This window comes from Cherax quadricarinatus, chromosome 31 (genome assembly GCF_038502225.1).
Source record: "Cherax quadricarinatus isolate ZL_2023a chromosome 31, ASM3850222v1, whole genome shotgun sequence".
Classification (NCBI taxonomy): domain Eukaryota; kingdom Metazoa; phylum Arthropoda; class Malacostraca; order Decapoda; family Parastacidae; genus Cherax; species Cherax quadricarinatus.
Window position 1 is genome coordinate 30,035,489 of NC_091322.1, and position 22,944 is coordinate 30,058,432.

At 39.7% G+C, this 22,944-nt stretch overlaps 1 protein-coding gene across 3 annotated transcripts in view; it reads left to right on the forward strand.

Annotated features, from left to right (window-relative positions):
• Tnks (tankyrase) overlaps window positions 1-11,622 on the forward strand; it is a 102,546-nt gene extending 90,924 nt beyond the window's left edge. Inside the window, exons 21-23 of one of the 3 annotated variants that reach the window (XM_053788358.2) lie at window positions 6,350-6,506; window positions 6,936-7,003; window positions 10,497-10,600. In XM_053788358.2, coding sequence (XP_053644333.1) covers window positions 6,350-6,506; window positions 6,936-6,986 — 208 coding nt within the window. In that variant the 3' untranslated portion in view covers window positions 6,987-7,003; window positions 10,497-10,600. Of the gene's footprint in view, window positions 1-6,349; window positions 6,507-6,935; window positions 7,004-10,496 lie in introns of all 3 variants that reach the window. The other 2 variants (XM_053788345.2, XM_053788352.2) reach the window with 2 other exon arrangements.
• Window positions 11,623-22,944: the final 11,322 nt, after the last annotated feature.

Below are 22,944 nucleotides of genomic sequence, written 5' to 3' on the forward strand. Positions count from 1 at the left end.
TCATTTCTATTTGATCTAATTTCTTTATAAGGGATAAACATTCTTTGAACAGCATGTATAGTGTTCAGAAAACTGTCATATTGATAGCTCTCTTCATTACCCCAGTCAACAGATGATAAGTGTTCTCTAAGCCCATCGTAATCTGCTAAGCGAAAATCTGGGACTGTTACTGAGTTATCCCTACTATCATACTTCCATTCAATGCTGAATGTAATTGATTTGTGATCGCTAGCACCCAGTTCCTCTGAAACTTCTAAATTATTAACAAGGGATTCATTGTTTGCCAGAACTAAGTCAAGCAGGTTATTACCCCTTGTAGGTTCTGTCACAAACTGCTTCAAAAAACAATCCTGAACTACTTCTAAGAAGTCGTATGATTCTAAATTCCCAGTCAAGAAATTCCAATCAATATGACTAAAGTTAAAGTCTCCTAGAATTACTACTTATCTAATTTAAATCCATTACTGCGGGTTCTCTCTTGGAGAGATATCCTCAAGACCTTATTAATATCCCCTTTATTAATACCTATCTTCCACTTATACACTTCGATCATGTCTCCCCTCATTCTTCGTCTAACAAGTGATTGTAATTTAAGAGTCTTCAATCTTTCTTCATAAGGAAGATTTCTAATGCTATGTATTAATTTAGTCATCCTACGCTGAATATTTTCTAACGAATTTATGTCCATTCTGTAATATGGAGACCAGAACTGAGCTGCATAATCTAGGTGAGGCCTTACTAATGATGTATAAAGCTGCAGTATGACCTCTGGACTTCTGTTGCTTACACTTCTTGATATAAATCCCAGTAATCTATTTGCCTTATTATGTACGCTTAGGCATTTCTGTCTTGGTTTAAGGTTGCTGCTTACCATAACCCCCAAGTCCTTTTCGCAATCTGTATGGCTAAGTTCTACATTATTTAACTTATAAGTGCTAGGGTTATGGACACTCCCGAGCTTCAGAACCTTGCATTTATCTACATTGAACTGCATCTGCCACTTTTCTGACCAAGAATAGAGTTTGTCTAAATCTTTCTGAAGTTCCCTAACATCTACGTTTGAATCAATTATCCTACCTATCTTTGTGTCATCGGCTAATTTGCTCATATCACTAGTAATTCCTTCATGAAGATCATTGATATATATTATAAACAACAACGGGCCCAAGACTGATCCCTGTGGAACGCCACTTGTTACTGATCCCCACTCGGATTTAACCCCATTTATGGACACACTCTGCTTCCTGTCTGTGAGCCATGATTCGATCCACGAGAGCACCCTTCCCCCAATGCCATGAGCTGCCACTTTCTTTAACAGTCTTTGGTGCAGAACTCTATCAAAAGCCTTACTAAAATCTAAGTAAATAATATCAAATTCTTTAGCGTGGTCAACCACCTCAAAAGCTTTATTGAAGAAAGTTAATAAATTAGTTAGACAAGACCGGCCTCTTGTGAATCCATGCTGAGTATCATTAATCAAGGTATGCTTATCGAGATGGCTTCTTATAATCTGAGCTATAATTGACTCTAGTAATTTGCCTACAATTGAGGTCAGGCTTATTGGGCGGTAATTTGACGGTAATGACTTGTCCCCTGTTTTAAAAATAGGAATTACATTAGCCATCTTCCACATATCAGACACTACACCTGTTTGAAGAGATAAATTAAAAATATTAGTTAATGGTTCACAGAGTTCCATTTTGCATTCCTTAACCCTTTGAGGGTCGACAGGCCCTCTCCGAAACTCGTTCTCAGGGTCGGCCAAATTTAAAAAAAAAAAAAAAAATATTTTCTCTTATGAAAAGATAGAGAATCTTTTCCCGATCATAAAGACACCAAAAGTTTGAAATTTGATAGAAAACTTACGGAATTATGCTCTCGCAAAGTTAGCGGTCTCGGCGATGTTTACGCATCGGCGATTTTGCCCACTTTGAGCCCCATTTTCGGCCAATTTCACTGTACTAGTCGACAAAAAACATGAATATTTCGCTAGAACTCCATTTTTTCTATCGAATGGGTGCAAGAAACCACCCATTTATAAATTCAACTATCCAGTACAGTGGTCAGAATTTAGCAATTTTGCCAATTTCACACAAATTTCAAAAGATGCCAATTTCCAAATAGGGTCCAGAATAAACAAGAAAGACATTCCTGGCACTAAAATGACATTTCCTCTAGTCATTAGTCACGTCTCAAGGCCCCTCTTATATTCTTTTGCTTTCCACTTTGAATTTTTATTCTCACAAAAAATATAAGATTTACTGTTATGCAGACTACTGCATTAGTGTAAAAAATGGTATAAATATTATTGGTGCACTTGTAAAAGAATATTAGACTCACCAGTTGACGTGTATTGCACGCTTGGCACGATTTGTTTACTTTTGAAGTTTGGTAAAAATCGAACATTTCTGCTACTTTGAGCTCAATTTCAAGGCACCTTTCATTGTAAAACCAGTCAAAATCATCTCAATTTCTGTAATATGTCTTCCATTCTATAAAATGAGACCAAGAAAACTAGAATACAACAATAAATACCATACGAAAATACACTGCAAAGTCGCCGATTTATTAAAAAAAAATTGTCAAAGTTTTTTTTTTCTCATTATGCACTGTGTGCTGCAGGATTTTTTTTAGACTGTGCACACTGACCACATAGACCCATTCTTTCATATGAAGGCCTACCAGCTTTCTCCCACTAGATTTGAGGCCGCTAGAATTTATGAGTACTAGTACGTCAAAAACCCCTACGCGTAAAACGTACTAGTACGACCAAAACCCTCAAAGGGTTAAGAACCCTTGAAAAAACCTCATCAGGACCCGGTGACTTATTTTGCTTCAGTCGGTCTATCTGCTTCACTACCATTTCACTAGTGACTGTGATGTTGCATAATTTATCTTCTTCTGGCCCACTATAAAAATTAATTACTGGAATATTATTAGTGTCTTCCTGTGTAAAAACCAAGAGAAAATAATTATTTAAAATCGAGCACATTTCATTCTCTTTGTCAGTAAGATGTCCATAGTTATTTTTAAGGGGACCTATCTTATCTCTGACTTATGTTCTATATACCTGGAAAAAACTTTTTGGGTTAGTTTTAGAATCCCTAGCAACTTTAATTTCATAGTCCCTTTTAGCTTTTCTTGTCCCCTTTTTAATGTCCCTCTTAATGTCAATATACTGATTCATAAGATAACCCTCACCTCTTTTAATACGCCTATAAATTCCTTTCTTATGCCCTAGTAGATATTTGAGCCTATTATTCATCCATTTTGGGTCATTTCTATTTGATCTAATTTCTTTATACGGGATGAACGTTCTTTGAGCCTCATGTATAGTGTTCAGAAAACTGTCATATTGATAGCTTTCTTCGTTACCCCAGTCAACAGATGATAAATGTTCTCTAAGCCCATCGTAATCTGCTAAGCAAAAATCTGGGACTGTTACTGAGTTATCCCTACTATCATACTTCCATTCAATGCTAAATGTAATTAATTTGTGGTCGCTAGCACCCAGTTCCTCTGAAACTTCTAAATTATTAACAAGGGATTCATTGTTTGCCAGAACTAAGTCTTGTAGGTTTTGTCACAAACTGCTTCAAAAAACAATCCTGAACTACTTCTAAGAAGTCGTATGATTCTAAATTCCCAGTCAAGAAATTCCAATCAATATGACTAAAGTTAAAGTCTCTTAGAATTACTACATTATCGTGCCTTGTGGCCCTAACAATTTCCTCCCATAGTAGTCTCCCCTGGTCCCTATCTAAGTTTGGGGGACGGTATATCACACCTAAAATTAATTTTTCATGCCCCTCTGAAAATTCTATCCAAACAGACTCTGTATGTGTTACTTCAGACTTAATACCCGTTTTTATGCAACAGTTCAAGTGATCTCGGACATAAAATGCCACCCCACCCCCCTTCCTGACACTTCTATCTACTTGGAACAATTTAAAACCCTGAATGTGACATTCCGCAGGCATGTCCCGACTTTTTGAATTAAACCACTTCTCAGTTATGGCAAATACATCATTGTTACCTGCACTAGCAACTAGTCTCAACTCGTCCATCTTATTCCTAGCACTGCGACTATTTGTGTAATATATATTTAAAGACCCTCCTTTGTCTTTACTCTTCCTGCTCCTTTCTGTTATTCCACTAAACCTATTACTGTCCTTGTCAATTAGTGCCACTGGCTTTCCAATATCCACCTCATTTTGCCTATTACTAGTTCTCCTAGTACTCATATTACTACACTTCAACCATACCACTAACTATTCCTAGTTTAAAGACCTAACAGCTCCCCCCAACTGCATTGGCCAGTGCTCCCACCCCACACCTAGATAAGTGAACCCTATCCCTGGCATACATGTCATTTCTGCCATAGAAGAGGCCCCAGTTGTCAGTGAATGTTACCGCATTTTCCTTACAGTATTTGTCCAGCCAGCAATTGACACCAATTGCTCTGGAGAACCATTCATTTCCAACTCCTCTCCTTGGCAAAATGCCACATATGACAGGTTTCCCACCCTTCCTCCTAATTATCTCTATTGCTGACCTATACCTGCTAATCAGGTCCTCACTCCTACATCTGCCAACATCGTTGCCTCCAGCACTGAGACAGATAATAGGATTGCTCCCATTACCTCTTATGATGTCATCTAGATGGCTAAGAATATCCTTCATCCCAGCCCCAGGAAAACACACTCTCTGCCTCCTACTCCTATCCTTCAAGCAGAATGCCCTATCCATGTACCTAATCTGGCTATCCCCAACAACAACAATGTTTTTACCTTGGCGTCGTCCATCGTGATGCTCCCAGTAGTCGACTCACATTTGTCAGGTGGCATTACACCACTTGTGGAATTCGTCAAGACGTTCTTGATGGTCTTCGTTGGGGTTTCTAGGGATGTCTCACTCACGTCTGCCAATGCTTCCTTGGTGCTCATTGTGGCATTCCCAGTAGAACACCCATGTTCGTCAGGTAGCACCGAGAATGGGTTGGAAGTTTCCACGGTAGTCTTCTGGGTTCTAGTTGTTTCTGCATCTCCAACCATTTTCTTGATCCTCAGCTTGGTTCCATGTTGCCCGGCCACTGACCAAGCTCCCCTCTTAACCTGGGGACTCGCAACAGGAGGATTACTACGAATCCTCTTGTTCTCCTCCGTTAATTGCCGTATCTCCAGCTTAGCAACTCTGAGCTCTTCTCTCAGCTGCTGGTAAAGTTGCTCAAGAGAGGGCATCCTGGTTCAGGGCATCCTGGGTGAGCTCAAGTGATACTGGGAGGAGGGGAGTGGTGAGGGCAAGGGGTCATTCAGTATTTATTTTTTTTTAGTACGTTGATCCAAGTTTTGTTCTATGGTGTTCCTCAAGGAAGGGTCCTTGATGCTGATGAGAGGCTCTTGATTAAAAGAATTAAACCTGTGCTTCAGTTCCTTGAGTCAAGTCTGAATGCTTTTCATATCTCCAGGTGCTTTATGACTGCTACAGGTCCTGCAGCATAAACAGTGTAGACATTCCTGGCACTAAAAAACATTTCCTCTGTTCATTAGTTATGTCCCCAGGCCTCTCCTATATTAAGCTTACTTTCCATTTTGAATTTTTATTCACACAAAAAATAGAAGAGTTACTGTTATTCAGATTACTGCATTATTGTAATAATTGTATAAATAATGTCAGTGCATTTTTGACTGACCAGTTGGATGAGTATTGGACGAGTGACGTAATTTGTGTGCTTTGGAATATTGGCAAAAATTGAATGTTTCTGCTACTTTGAGCTCAATTTCAAGCTACTTTCAGTCCTGAAACCAATCAGAATCATCTCTATTTGTGTAGTATATCTTCCATTCTGTCAAGTGAGACCAAGAAGCTGAGAATACAACCAAAAAAACATACGAAAATACACCACGAAGTTGCTGTTTTAAACCAAAAACACAGTTGCAGTTTTTCCCATTATGCACTGCTTGCTGCAGGATTTTTTTTATATAGTGCACACTTACCTCATACACCCATTCTCTCATATCTAAGCCCAAGTTTACAGCTCACATTTTATCTGAGTGAGCTGAGCTCATAGTGTAGTACTACGGGATGGACCTGTGCTTCAAAGCTATAGTACAACAGGACCCACCCTGAAAGGGTTAACATGGTTCAACTTAAAGGGACTCGTCTACAGTGTAAGGAGGAAAGGGGTATTAAGAGAGCTCACCCTAAGCCCATCTAGAGAACTTTTGCAATATTTTACAGCAGATTGTGGGCTATAAAACTAAAAACTTGGATCTCTTGGACATAACTGAATTACACATCTTAAATGAAGAGTGCATTATTTGTTGATAAAATTTGAAATTTATTACAGACAACTCCTTTTGTGTCGTGTGACTCTGGGCAAGTCATTTCTTCAGTTCTCAGCAATGAAGATGGCTCATGCTCCTCCTGGCCACCATTCAGTTGTGGGGCGACCCAGTGCTGGGGGTCTCTGTTACCCAGAGTACGTTGTCTACAGAGGAGAACAGGTAAGCAGCTCAATTTTGATAAGCACTTAATATTTAGTTGAAAAAAGTTATACATTTCAAGTTAGAATCTGTACTGTAAAAAAAGACCTGAAAATATTTGAAATAATTCATTCTTTGCATCTACTCTACTGATCCCTATAGAATCCCTTAATCTGCCTTCACCTCTTACAGTCGAGGATCATTAGTTTGAACCCCCTTAGTCTGGATGTGGTTACCAGCAGTAAAAACAGAACATGTTTTTTTTTTTCAATTTTGATTTTGTATTAGAACATTTCATTTCCATAAAAGTGTGTTATAATTCATAAATTTTGTTTAAACATTTGTGAACTTGTTAAACATTCATAGATCAAGCTTACCAAAGCACAATAGGCACAATTAAAGAACACTAAAGCAATATCTGTGGTCCACGATTTTTCGTACTTTTGCCAGATGTCAGAAATATTGCTGGAACAAGGGTTGACGTTTTCCAAAGGAGCCTGAACCACTGCCTGCTACAGGTGACAAATATTCATTGAAATGAACTTGTAGAATATTATTTATATAAAATGAAATACAAAGTAAATTTTTATTTTCTTCATTATTTACTAAAAGAGAAAATGTAAAGAATCAAATCTATTTCTGGAGACCCTTCCATAAATAGATAGAAAAATCCAAGTGCACAAATTTGGGCTTTTGATTGTATTTGTTTGATTTTTCACAATCTAATAGTACAGGAGGGCTCCCACTTTATGGAGATTTGATAATGCAGACATTTCATTTTTTTTTTTTTTTAACAAGTCGGCCGTCTTCCACCGAGGCAGGGTGACTCATAAAGAAAATACTTCTATCATCATTCAACACTTTCACCTCACTCACACATAATCACTGTTTTTGCAGAGCTGCTCAGAACACAACAGTTTAGAAGCATATACGTATAAAGATACACAACATATCCCTCCAAACTGCCAATATCCCAAACCCCTCCTTTAAACTGCAGGCATTGTACTTCCCATTTCCAGGATTCAAGTCTGGCTATATAAAGTAACCGGTTTCCCTGAATCCCTGCACTAAATATTACCCTGCTCACACTCCAACAGCTCGTCAGGTCCCAAATACCATTCGTCTCCATTAACTCCTATCTAACACTCTCATGCAGCTGGAAATCTAAGCCCCTCGCCCACAAAACCTCTTTTACCCCCCCCTCCAAACTTTATGAGGACGACCCCCTATCCCGCCTTCCTTCCCCTACAGATTTATACACTCTCCATGTCATTCTACTTTGATCCACTCTCTCTAAATGACCAAACCACCTCAACAACCCCTCTTCAGCCCTCTGACTAATAGTTTTATTAACTCCACACCTTCTCCTAATTTCCACACTCTGAATTTTCTGCATAATATTTACACCACACATTGCCCCTAGAAAGGACATCTCCACTGCCTCCAGCCGTCTCCTTGCTGCAGCACTTACAACCCAAGCTTCTCACCCATATAAGAGTGTTGGTACCACTACACTTTCATACATTCCCTTCTTTGCCTCCATAGATAACGTTTTTTGTCTCCACATATACCTCAACGCACCACTCACCTTTTTTCCTTCATCAGTTCTATGATTAACCTCATCCTTCATAAATCCATCCACTGTCACGTCAACTCCCAAATATCTGAAAACATTCACTTCTTCCATACTCCTCCTCTCCAATGTGATATCCAATTTTTCTCTATCTAAATCAATTTACGACCAAAAATTTGTTTATACAGCTCCCAGAATCGCTGTTAACAGTGTCCATGAACCACTCTGTTTGTTTACATCCTCCATGAGCTCTGCATCTCTCATCTGTGTCTGGAAACTTTTCAAAATTTCAAGTGTTTTAAAGTTATTGCATTATTATGTATACTCTGATAATTGCTCTTGTGTGTACCTGTACCTAAATAAACTTACACACTGTGCTGGCATGCAGGTACACATTAAAATTCCTGCATTCCAGGGAATACAAATGAAGGGGCATCAACCATTTCCAGTAGTTTAGGTGCTTTATTGTATTTATGTGCGCTGTGAAAGTTCTCTGTCACAATTTTTCAAAAAATATATTAATTTTATCTTCTTAAATGGTATAGAATCTTTTTCTGAAGGTAATGATACCAAAAAATGCAAATTAGATGAAACACTTACCTAATTACACAGGTGCAAAATTGGTGGTTTAGGTGCAATTTATGCTTCTACGATTTTACCAACTTTGAACCCTATTTTAAGTTGGTTCCAGTGCTCATTTTGATGCAGTTCCTAACTATTTTGCTAGTATATTTTCCATTTTATTGACCGAGCATATGAAACCACCCATTCAATAATCAGAGCTACCCTATGATGTGCACAGAAGTCGGTAATTTGGCCAATTTTACAAATTTAACAATATCAATTTAGCAAGTGTCCAAAATAAACACTAGGCATTCTACCCATTAAAGCAGCCTTTCCTCTATTCATCAGTTATGTCCTCAGGCCTCTCCTACATAATACTTTTCCCCCATTTTGAATCCATCATCACACAAAAAATGAAAGTTAAACCCTATTTCTCAGATAATAAAATATAACCAACAATGATTGGTTATGGTTTAGGCCACCCCAATAGACCGGGAAGCAGGGACTCTAACCTTCCTGAGGAAATTCACCAAATAAAAATATTTCTGCTGTTTTGTGCTCTATTTCAAGCTATTTTCAGTTTGAAACTGATCAGAATCATTACAACTTTATTAGGATGTTTTCCATTCTATCAGTTGAGACCAAAAAACATTTAGTAAAACCATAAAAACCACCCTAGAAACACCTCTAAGTCACTATTTCAAACAAAACACAATTGTGGTCAGAGGTTTGCTTTTTGCCCTCATGCACTGCATGGAACATGATTTTTTTTTATACTGTGTACACTCACCACACAGACTCATCCTCATACGTGTAGGCTGAAATTTATTACTCAGTATATTTGAGAGAGGTATAGTTAAAACAGATCTACGCGAGTGACATTAGCATCGATGACTTAGATGTATATATGAGATGGGAAAAGGATTAAATCTTAGTTCACTTCTACTCAAATGACTGCTAACTAAATGTCGTGTGCAAGTGTCATATAATTTGTATGTAATACCTATCTATTTTAGGTATACTAATCTGGAAATGAAATGACTGAGGAAGCAAAAACTTGCACCTCCTCATGATTTTTCCCTCAGATATGTTTTTCATACAAATAATGCTTTCTGTTAAGGGACCATGGGGTGCTCTCACTGAAATTTTACCACCACCACCACCACCACCCATAATGCAGAAGGAAGCTATCAAGTGACATGAAATCCATGTGGGCATAAACCAGAAACAAGAACTTGAGAAGAGTGAAGAATAGTTCTTTTGTTACATAAAGAATTGTGTTGCGAGCAATGCTGTAGCTCTCCCTGATCAACCAATGGCATATCAAACACCAGAACTAAATTTTGCTATCACTGGGTTCTTTGTTTCTATACAGTATTGTAACAATAAATAAATTGAACTTAAGATAGGTATTTACTTCAGTCACATTTCTGAGTTTAGTTGTTATGATAGAATTTGCTTATTGAAAACAGTTTATATAATTGTTTTAATGAATCTGTTTGCCCAGGTTAAATGCTGTATACCTTGTAGATTATATAGGAGCACTTTATGACTCGTTTAAGTTTAGAGTTTATTTCTTAATAAAATACAGCAATAACAATACTACAGATTATAAATTTATACTACAGATTATAAATTTAATCTTTATAATCATACTAGTGGGAATAATTGTTATGAATTTTAACACCTATTGGTATGTATGGGAGTGTGAAAGAAAGGGCTTAATTTGAATATTGTGTATTTAACCTTGAATGAAAGTGGGAAACATGGTGTAATAATGGTCATGTTTATAGTAAAATCTATTGGCAGCTTAACTGCTTCAGAAGAACAATAATAGCCTAAAGGCATTTATGTTATGCATTCTTACTTTACAGGCTTACCCAGAGTACCTCATCACTTATCAGATTGTCAAGCCTGAGGAGTCAGGCCCCAAAGATGATGCTGCTCGAGACAATGACTGACCACTGTTGATAGTTAATACACGTAATTACTCAACAGCTACTGGTGATAAAGTGATAAAATAATTTCAGGACAGCTTTTATAATAGAGTATTTAGTGTTTCTTGATAGAAATGAGAAAACTTCTTACTCCCTCTAACTGTGGCTGGTTAAAACCTCAACATTTATCAGCGCAAGTGGTTGTGATTTTATTGTGTGATAGTGAGCAGAACTGTGCTGACACCACATTATTCCAAAAAGTTTTTGGAAAAAAGGTATTGGTGACTGTGTGAAGCATGGATAATGTTGCACATAGTGAACAGGGAACTCTTTAAAAAAAAAATCCCTCCTGTGGGTTCATCTGTGCAAACCTCATAATGGGATATAATCACTGATACTTCTTTCATTCCATGTAAAAAAATGCAAAGTTTCATTTTTATATTGCGAGTGTATGGTATTGTGAATTTTTTTCAGAGTTCATATATGTGTTCATCTAACACAAATAACTAATCAAGGGTGTGAAGTTACTTTTAAGTTTTTCATCTTTGGTGTTTGTAGCTTGATGATGATGATGATGATATTAGCATTGGTTTCACTTGCTGGCAAGGCTTTACAAATAAGGACAAATGGTTCAGCTTACTTCCGTGTTAAATTTCTCTAACAAGACTTGACGTCGTGGTCTTAATAAAAAAAATTTACCCATCTACTATTTTCCCAATTTTTAAATTGAGTTATATTGTTTTTACTTATATTTTCTCTTATAAATCATAGGGAATGTAAATATATTTAATGATATTCAGTGCAAAGTAATATAAAGCAAAAGTGAAGATGCCTTTGTGTATCAAGAGTTGAAACAGTTAAAAACTATTGTGAAGCGTATTACATTACCAAGTGATTGAGTATCATAAAGGAAAGCTAATCAAAGACACTGATATATAAGGCATTATATATACAAAATAAATTAATATTATAGAGTTTTTATGAGGATAGTGAGGCTCATGTTAGAGTATGTAGGAAAGAGGGAGATTATTTCCCAGTAAAAGTAGGCCTTAGACAAGGATGTGCGATGTCACAGTGATTGTTCAATATATTTATAGATGGGGTTGTAAGAGAAGTGAATGCGAGGGTCTTGGCAAGAGGTGTGGAGTTAAAAGATAAAGAATCAAACACAAAGTGGGAGTTGTCACAGTTGCTTTTTGCTGATGACACTGTGCTCTTGGGAGATTCTGAAGAGAAGTTGCAGAGGTTGGTGGATGAATTTGGATGGGTATGTAAAAGAAGAAAATTAAAAGTGAATATAGGAAAGAGTAAGGTTATGAGGATAACAAAAAGATTAGGTGACGAAAGATTGGATATCAGGTTGGAGGGAGAGAGTATGGAGGAGGAGAATGTATTCAGATATTTGGGAGTGGACGTGTCAGCAGATGGGTCTATGAAAGATGAGGTGAATCATAGAATTGATGAGGGGAAAAGAGTGAGCAGTGCAATTAGGAGTCTGGAGACAAAGAACTTTGTCCTTGGAAGCAAAGAGGGGAATGTATGAGAGTATAGTTTTACCAACGCTCTTATATGGGTGCGAAGCATGGGTGATTGTTGCAGTGAGGAGAAGGCTGGAGGCAGTATGAGGAAGGGTTGTTGAGGTGGTTCGGACATGTAGAGAGAATGGAACAAAACAGAATGACTTCGAGAGTGTATAAATCCGTAGTGGAGGGAAGGCGGGGTAGGGGTCGGCCTAGGAAAGGTTGGGGGGAGGGGGTAAAGGAGGTTTTGTGTGTGAAGGGCTTGGACTTTCAGCAAGCATACGTGAGCGTATTTGATAGGAGTGAATGGAGACAAATGATTTTTAATACTTGACGTGCTGTTGGAGTGTGAGCAAAGTAACATTTATGAAGGGATTCAGGGAAACCGGTAAGCCTGACTTGAGTCCTGGAGATGGGAAGTACAGTGTCTGCACTCTGAAGGAGGGGTGTTAATGTTGCAGTTTTATAAACTCTAGTGTAAAGCACCCCTCTGGCAAGACAGTGATGGAGTGAATGATGATGAAAGTTTTTCTTTTTTGGGCCACCCTGCCTAGGTGGGAATTGGCCGATGTGTTAAAAAATATATATATATATATATAATATGCTCCATGGGGAAGTGGAGATTTCTTCTTCCGTAAACCATGTGTGTCGTAAGAGGCGACTAAAATGCCGGGAGTAAGGAGCTTGTAGCCCCTTCTCTATGAATTGCTAAATGTAAAAAGAAAAACTTTTGTTTCTTCTTTTGCAGGTCAACCTGTCTCAGTGGGGGATGGCTGATGTGTTAAAAAAATTTATATATAATAAATACACACATACATATACATATATACATACACACACATGCACTCTCACACACACATTTTCTCTCAACGGCTGTCTTCTGGTAGGCAGGGTGACCCCAAAGAAGAAAACACGTTCTTTAACATTTGCACAGTTGCTGTGTTTCCAGAAGCATGCTGACATTACAGCCTCAAATGACCTTCCAAATTGTAACATCCCCACCCCTCTGATAGTGTAGGCACTGCACTTCCCACCTCCAGGACCCTAAGTCCAACTACCCAGTTTCTATGAATCCCATCATAAATGTTACTTTGCTCACATTCCAACAGCACATCTCATCATAAAAACCACCTGTCTTCACTTCTAACACTAGTCTGTTGCATGTCCAAGCCCCTAGCACTGAAAACTCTTTTCTTCCCCTCCCTCTAACCATTCCTGAGACAACCCATACCCCTTCCCTGTTCAAACCACCTAAACAGCCCTTCTGCCTTCTGAATAATACTTTTGGTAGCCCCACATCATCTAATCTCCTCATTCTGAATTTATTTATAATCTTCATGTTCTGTATTTACTTATTTTTTATTAACACATCAGCCATTTCTCACTGAGGCAGAGTAACCCAAAAAAAGGAGAAAACACTTTCATCACTCACTCCATCACTGTTTTGCCAGAGGTGTGCTGACACTACAGTTAAAAAAACTTCAGCAAATCTCCACTCCTCCTTCAGAGTGCAGGCACTGTACTTCTGAATACTCTTCATAATATTCACACCACATTCTCCCCTCAAACATGACATCTCCACTGCCTCCAGCTTCCTCTTAGCTGTGAAGAGGAATAGTATTGGTAGCACTATACTCTGGTACATTTCTCTTTTTTGCCTTCTTGAATAAGTTTTTTTTGTCTATACAGATGTCTCAGCGCACCACCACCTTTTTCAGCTCTGTGGTTCACCTAATCTTTCATAGACCCATCTACTGACAAGTAAACTCTCAAATGTCTAAATAAATTTACATCTTCCTTACTCCCTTCCCTTAATTTGTTATTCAGTCTTTCATTGTGTAGATTTTCTGTTTTTTTTTTTTTATATAGATTCGCTGGTATTCTCCCGGCCCGGGCCTTTTCGAAGTGGTGGCCTGGCCTTGGCTCCTTGTCTAGGGAGTGTCTGAGACCTAAGTCTCCCATGGGAGGAGGCACACGTACCCCCTTATTTTTGGGACCAACTGTCCCCAGGCCTAGCCACAGTCCCTGCCCTCCCCAGGCTCGCAGGGAGAAGCTAGGCCTCTGGTCTACCATCTGACCCGCCCCAAAGGGGCTTGTGGGGATGGCAGTCTTGTGAGCTGCAGGTGGGAGCAAGCTCAGGCTTGTCTATCTTTTTATTTTCGTTACCTAACTCTTTCTTAAGTCACATTCAGTATCCTAATAGAGATACTGTTTAGAGAATTCAGAACGTATAAATTAAAGGGTTATGCCGGATCATCAAGGGTAGAAGTCAGTGTGCTGAGGAAAGGTTGTTGAGGTGGTTTAGCATGAAGGTTAGGCTGACAAAGAGGTTGTATAAATCTGGGGTAGAAGGCAGGGATAGGGGTCATCCCAGGAATGGTTAGAGGGAAGGGGGTTAAAGAGGTTTTTGAGTTTTAGGTGCTTGAACATCCAGTGGGCTTGTTTGAGTGTGTTCGATAGTGAATGGAGATGAGTGTTTTTTTTTTTTTATGGATGTCCTGTTGGAGTATGAGGAATACAACTTTTGTGGAGGGATTTAGGGAAACCAGTTAACCAGACTTGAATCCTGGAGGTGGGAAGGGCAGTGCCTGTACCCTAAAGGAGGGGTGGGGATGTTGTAGTTGGAGGGTAATTTGGTTGTGATGTCAGTACACTGGAAAGATGGCGATTAAATGAATGTTAATGAATGTGTATTTTTTCTTTAGGGTTACCCTGCCTTGGTGGGAGACTGCCATTCCTGGGATGACCCCTACCCCTCCTACCATCCATCTCAGATTTTACACCCACTTTGTCATGCTATTCCTCAGTAATAATAATAAGTTAAGCACTGAACTCGAGGGGATCATACAGCTCTGCAAGGAGAAATGCACAAAGGTGGTAGGAGAGTGAAGGACAGGAGTGTGCTAGGACAGGGGTTAATGGGGGCAGGGAAGAGTGCAAGAGGAAAATAAGTTAGTGTCTGTAAAAAAGTTGGAGAGTGCATCAAAGGTGAAACATCCCTCTGCATAATACTTGTACACAAACTCATATTTAAAAAATAATTGATGGTTCCTCTAAAAATCCTGCTTAATAGCCATGCAATCTCTCAGTTAAGTATATCAGTTCACATCGTTAGACAAAGTAATCATTATAACATATTACTAGAAGTATGTTTTCCTTTGCATACTCGAATGTAATTGAACTTGAGTGATGCAAGACATTTTTAAATCAATTCTTGGAAAATATAGTTATGGGAACTGACTTTTCCATGAATTTTGTGCATATGATTTAAGAAAATTTCTGTAGTGTTGAAGATTTGTAATCTCTTTTGGCACTTTCAACTCGGGACATCAACATTTATATCGTTCATGTATTCTCTAAATATAATGTCCTGTGATATTTTTTATGTATGATATTTTTAGAGAATGAAGGCCTCTTCAAGTGGGCTCTTTGGTGTGGTGAAGAGGCTTTTGGTCTGAGGAATTGGACCTTTTGGTCTTCTTCCTCTGCCTGAACCTAATTACCCCCCACTCCCTCTTCCCTTATCCCATCCTCCCTATACCTTTCCCTTTCCTCCTCCTCCTCCTCCCTATTCCTTCTCTTTCCCTATTCTATTTTCAGCCTTTGGAGTCTTTCCCTCAGGCATCCTAGTTCCTAAGTAGGGGAAAGGGTACTGTGATCCATCCCATTCCGTTGAGGTCCTTGGTAATGGAGTAGTTTGCCGTGGAATCTGGAGATATCCCAATCCCTCTCTGGTCTACCGGGGGAGGCTTCAGGTGTTTTTCGGATGACGGGTGTATCTCTGGAGGCTTCCTGTTGGATTCCGGGAGGTGGTGGCTGAAGGAGGTATGCTTTGTGACAGGTATCCAACCGCCCTCTCTTTTGTCCACTGTGGTGGCTCGATAGATGTGAGGTTGCTATCCTGGATTGCTGGTTTACTGGCATGAAGTGTAGGGTATGGCACGAGTTCCATGCTGGCTGCACTGAAGTCCTCTTGGATGTGGAGGGGGATTTACGGCCTTTTCATTCCTCCTAGGAACTATCCCTCCACATTCCCCCCTTTTTTCCTTTCCCTTTTATGGAAAAACAAAAAGAAAAATGTGATCTAACCATGGAGTCCCAAATCCATGAAACTTCTCCTCATGGGCGTCTTTCTGCTGCAGCACCCTCTTAAGATCCTGTCTCGTTATTGGACAATTCTTCAGACCGTTCTAATGCTCCAGTACCTTCTGCAGCTAACATTTTGGTGCTCGCTTGTGGTACCGAGGTTCCTCCTGACTCCATCGATACATCCGACCTCCACACGTCTTTGACCATGCTTCTAGCTTCTCCCACTATGGTGCAACAATTTTCAGATTGCCCACATATCTCAGGACGGACCACCTCCGGTCCCACACCTAAACGACCAGTACCATTAACAGACGACACTGCTGCAATTACTTAACTTTTCCCAGAAAAAAACAACACGACACTTGCTTCCCTTACACACTACACAATGGACTAAGTTTTTCCCCCTGCAACCGACAACTGACCTCTACTAACAGATGTTAGTAGAGGTCCATTATATGTTTGTTGCCCGTTTACTCCATATCTTCTCTTCAGTTGCCCCCGTTTGTGTTTATATAGCATCTAACTTTTCCCCTTCCCCCTGGGAGGTTCTGACAGTTCATGCCTGTCCTTTCCCACTGCCATGCGCAAAAGCCTAATTACCTACAGTTGCTCCTTGCTCTCTTTTTCTTAACCATTTCTGGTCTCATTCTCATACCATTGCAGTGTACACTGATGGTTCCAAATCCTCTGATGGTGTCGGGTTTGCAGCAGTGTTCCCGGACAGCGTAGTATGAGGGCATTTATTAGACTCGGCTAGCATTTTTACAGCCGAATTATATTCAGTTCTCATTTCAATCATTCATGTTACATCTACGCCTACCTCAACATTTGTAGTAGTCTGATTCCCTTTGTGTTTTGCAAGTTATTCAAAAATTTTATTCACTTCATCCCCTAGTTCTTTGTAGACAACTTTGGTTATGCTGCATTTCTAGCAAAAACAAAGATTGTTTTCTGTTGGATCCCTGGTCTTGTTGTGTTCAGGGCAATGAGCAGGCAGACTCTCTCGCATGGTCTGCAGTAAATGACTCCCTAGTTTCATATAGAGGTCTTCCATTCTCAGACTTATTTTGCTATAATCTCTAGCCATCTTTGCAACTGTTGGCAACAACATTGGTCTAATATGACTCATAAGTTACATTCTGTCAAACCAAGTTTAGGTTTCTGGCCTTCTTACCATCGATGCCAAGGTTGGGAGACTATGCTCTCCTGTCTTTGCACTGGGCACACCCGTCTTACTCATGGGTATCTCATGGAGAAGTGTACTGTCCTTCTCCGCGAGACTTGTCAGGTTCCAATTTCGGCTTGTCACATTCTATTGGATTGTCCTGTCTTTCAACGAACATGCAAAATTTACCTCTGACGTTGTCACCACTTACTTTATCTTCCCTCCTTGCTGATGGACCCACCTTTGACAAAGACTCCCTCCGACTTTTCGACAGCAACCGATTTATTACACAAACCTTGAAAATACTTCCTTTAGCATTCCTCACAGCCCTTCCTAACTCAACCTTTGTTGTCCTCTCCACCCTTACTTATCCTCTGATCCTGTATCACACTCTGCTCTACAGCGCTGTGGGTTTTGCGCTTCTTTTTAATTAATAATAGAGAATAACGGAACTAAATTTTTTGTGACCTAGTTCATGTCTCCAACTTAAAATGAATGAGCTTTTATACTATGTTCATGTATAATTTTTGAACAACTATGAACTGTTGCTTAGAGGCTGTTTAGTAGAGAATAAATTTTTGGAATAAAATCAAAATATAGAAAATTAGTTTTAATATTTGTAGCTTTTTTTTTTTCATTTACTGAATTTTATAAAAAAAATCAAATTAAGCAGACCTTGAAAAGTGAGGAAAGGGGCTAAATTATTATTATAATCAAGGGGGAAGCGCTAAACCCGGAGGATTATACAGCACCTGGGGGGGGGATGTGGAAGGCATTCAGGCTTAATTCGGGGAACTGGACCACAGATCCAATTCCCTAAATCAAGAGCCCCTCACCAACATCAAGGAACCTTCCTTGAGGGGTGGAAAGGGGCTAAAGCTCACCTAGCATATCTGGGAGAAACAGTTTACCATAAGAGTTATTCTATGAAATCTGTTAACTTATACATATAATTTAAAATGTGTTTAGTTTGATAAGTACACATACGCAATTGACCAGTATTACAGTTTCAACAATTTTTATTTGGAAATATTAAAAGTTGTACCGGTCATTGTTGGAGTAGGGTGTATACTGTCTTACGCTTACAAACCTTATTCTTACACTTAAATGAAATATTCATAAGTTTCCATATTTTTTTTTATTATAACCAGAAAGATTTTTTTAATCCTTTTTATTTAATGTATGTATGATGACCCTATATTAGCATTTTGTAAAAAAAAAAAAAAAAATATTGTATGTTAGCTAGATATATGGCTACCACCTAATGCCCTCTTTTTGACTTCACATAGATAGCTTCAGTTATATATTGATGGCAAGGTTTTCCATAATTTTTTATCAAAATTAAGAACTAATTTCAGTGGCATGATCTCCAGTAAGTTTAATTTAACGTCTGCATAAATGAAGCTATATTAAGGATACACAGAAATGGCATTTTTTTTTTTTTTAAAACCATTAGCTGCTTAATTTCTTTGTACAGCCTTTAATACTTAGCTATAATGTTTGTTGCCACAGCATTTTGATACGTTCTTACTACTATAGAAACTTAAGCAACCAATCAGGTTTTGTTTATTTTCTTGCCAGAATATTTGCAGCTTTTTGTAGTGGGACCACTGATGGAACAATAATATCACAGCTCCTCATAGGAGATGCCTTGTTAGTGAAGGGCTCTTGATTCAAGGAACTCGACTTTTCCTCCCCTTCCTTGGGTACAAATGCTTCCCAGGCACTAAGACCCCTACAGGTTTAGCACTTCCCTGTGATTATTACAATCACAACTAAGCGCTAAACCCTCCGTGATTAAAATGAAAGAATATCATCCCAGCCTCCAGTCCATGTTATGATGTAGAATATTTTCTTTAGTTACATAATAATGTAATAAAACTGTGTTGTTGAATTTTTGTACAAATCCATGTAAATACTGATATGAATTTTACAGTGTAAATATCTTCAATAAAATGTGAAATGCTTAATATGACTTTAGAATACACACGAAAAAATTTAGTTAAATTTCTTGCATGTTTTTTGCTCATCTTTAATCAGCAACGGGGCTCTGGTCCCAAGGAACTGAATCTCTTCCACTGCCTCTGTTCAAATATAAAACACCTCCTCCCCATCTGCCTTTCCATTTGGCATCCTTAATGAGGAAATTTCTTGTGAAATCCAGCTCCTTGATAGTCCAGTTCTGATGGAATTGTACTATCAAATGTAGCTCAAGAGCTGGTTTAGAAAGACACGTAAGCAAACACTAACATATTTATTAGAAAACGTTTCGGTCCTGGGACCTTGATCACTTCTAACATACAGAGGTAGAAAGACATATATATAGGCGGAGAGCGAGATGTGACGCACGTGACCTGAGGAATGTCATAAGAATGGAGGAACACTGTAGAAGGCCTACTGGCCCATGCGAGGCAGGTCCTTATCAAAACAACCTCTACCTATGATGAGGACGGGTAAACGATGAAATCATGTGACCCCTGTGTTGTTGGGTTGGTGCTGCTTAAGTATCATGTATGCCAATGTTTTTGAAATTTTGTAGTTTCCAGTGTTGCGTTCTATAGTGTCGGTGGCGGCGATTAGTGAGGCTTCTAGGCACAGTCGGCGTCCGAGGTCTGGTTCGGTGAGAACGAGTTGTGCCTCGTTCCAGTTCATCAAATGCCCCGTGGAGTCTCTGGAGGACACAGGCGTACCTTACATCGTCTCTGTTAGAGGCATTTCGATGCTCATTCAGGCAGACTGCAAGATCTCTGCCTGTCTCGCCTACATATTTCTTGGGACAGAACCCACAGGGGATAGTGTAGACGCCTGCTGTAGAAGTTAAGAGGTGTGGGGCTGCATTTCATAGTGAGGTCTTTGATAGATGTGTTTATGGTGGAAACGTTGATGTTACTCATAGCAAGTGCCCGGCGAGTATTCGTGGCAACATCGCCACATGGGAGTACTATGAACTGTTTAGGGGGCTGTTCCATGGGCAGTTTGTTGAGGATAGCTTGTGCCTTGAGTCTGCAATCTCGGATGAAGAAAGATGGGAACTGAAGACGTGTTAAGGCTTGTGTTATGTAAGTGCATTCTTCTTCTAGAAAACAAGGGCTGGAGATGCGAAGAGCTCTCAAGAAGAAGCCAATGAGGACTCCTCTCTTAGTGCTGGTGTCTTGGTGTGAATAAAAGTGTATAAGATCGTCCTTGTTGGTAGGTTTCAGAGAAATTCAGCACCCTCATTCCCAACACCGTTACCTGGCTAAGATACGTTGATGATATATTGGTTTTCTATCCGTGACGTCTCAGTATCCAGGCCCTTCTCAACAAGATCAATGCAGTTGAACCATCAATAAAGTTTACACTTGAACTCGAAAATGATGGCAAACTTCCTTTCCTCGACGTTCTACTGTGCAGATCTCCCGACAGTGACAAACTTCTCTTCAAAGTGTATAGAAAACCTACCAACAAGGACGATCTTATACACTTTTATTCACATCTAGACACCCGCACTAAGAGAGGAGTCCTCATTGGCTTCTTCTTGGGAGCTCTTCGCATCTCCAGCCCTTGTTTTCTAGAAGAAGAATGCACTTACATAACACAAGCCTTTACACGTCTTCAGTTCCCATCTTTCTTCATCCGAGATTGCAGACTCAAGGCACAAGCTATCCTCAACAAACCGCCCATGGAACAGCCCCCTAAACAGTTCATAGTACTCCCATGTGGCGATGTTGCCACGAATACTCGCCGGGCACTTGCTATGAGTAACATCAACGTTTCCACCATAAACACATCATCTATCAAAGACCTCACTACGAAACGCAGCCCCACACCTCTAACTTCTACAGCAGGCGTCTACACTATCCCCTGTGGGTTCTGTCCCAAGAAATATGTAGGCGAGACAGGCAAAGATCTTGCAGTCCGCCTGAATGAGCATCGAAATGCCTCTAACAGAGACGATGTAAGGTACGCCTGTGTCCTCCACAGAGACTCCATGGGGCATTTGATGAACTGGAACGAGGCAACTCGTTCTCACCGAACCAGACCTCGGACGCCGATGGTGCCTAGAAGCCTCACTAATCGCCGTCACCGACACTATAGAACGCAACACTGGAAACTACAAAATTTCAAAATCATTGGCATACATGATACTTAAGCAGCACCAACCCAACAACACAGGGGTCACACGATTTCATCGTCTACCCGTCCTCATCATAGGTAGAGGTTGTTTTGATAAGGACCTGCCTCGCATGGGCCAGTAGGCCTTCTACAGTGTTCCTCCATTCTTACGTTCTTATGACATTCCTCAGGTCACGTGCGTCACATCTCACTCTCCGCCTATATGTATATAATGTCTTTCTACCTCTATGTTAGAAGTGATCAAGGTCCCAGGACAAACGTTTTCTAATAAATGTTATAGTGTTTGCTTACGTGTCTTTCTAAACCAACTTGTCGGTATTTATTACCAAGGTTTATACCAGCTCAAGAGCTCCACACCAGATGGTCTCCATCTGGTGAGGAGTTCTTGAGCTACAGAATTAGATCTGTGGTCCAATTTATTGAAACTAGTCTCAATGCCTTCCATTCCATCCAGGGGTTTTATGACCCCTTTGGTTAAGCTCCCTCATGAATGCAATTATAATAAGAAATGAAGCACTAAACCTACCCATGAATGCAATAATACAGTTCTAGCAACTAAACACTAAACCATCCTCGATGCTGGTGAAGGGCTCTTGATCTAGGGAATTTGATCTGTGCTCCAGTTACCTGAATTAAGCCTGAATACCTTCCACATTACCCCCCCCCCCATAGGTGCTGCATAATCCTATGGGTTTAGAGCTTCCCCCTTGATTAGAATAATCACTAAACCACTGATAGGTATATGACTATCATTCATTCTAGTTAGTCCATCACCCAGTATTAGCTGACAGTTTTGCTAGTCTAGCTCAAGTCGATTCTATTAGTGCCATCCTCATATGCACCAGATAGGTAAGAGGTTATTTCCAGGCCATACCACCAGCTCCTCCCCAGACAACTTGGTTTTACCTTCACAAGCTCCATTTTAGCCAAATAGCTCCTCACAATCCCTCCCTCTCTGAAATGAGCTAAGGTAGGATAACAGCTCACCACCTGTATAACAGCTATGAACAAAGCTCATCCCCTGTCAAACTGAGCTATGTACAAAAAATATATAGTAGCATGGGAGTCAGGAAAGCCCATATATTACAATCAAAACTAAGCACTAAACCCATAAGGGTCATAATGTGCTGCAGGGTAGGGCATGCTAACAGCTTAATATACTTTATCTGACACTAGCGGGGGTGGAGAATATAAGAGCTAGTAAGGGCGGTGAGAAATGCCAGAAGTATAATCAAAAGCTGTACAAGAAATCTGTTACTGTCAAAAATTCAAAGTGGGAGTGTGTCAAAGGTGGGGCCATCAGCAAGGAGGGAAGATAAAATAAGGGCATTAGAGTGGTGACATTATTAGAGGCAAATTCTGCCTGCTTACTGGTAAACAGGGCAGTCTAATACAATATGGTAAACTAATTGAATCCTGACAAGTCTTAAGAGTAGAAATGGGTGCCTCACCATGAGATACCCATGAGTGAGAGGTGTGCCTGATGCAAAGACAG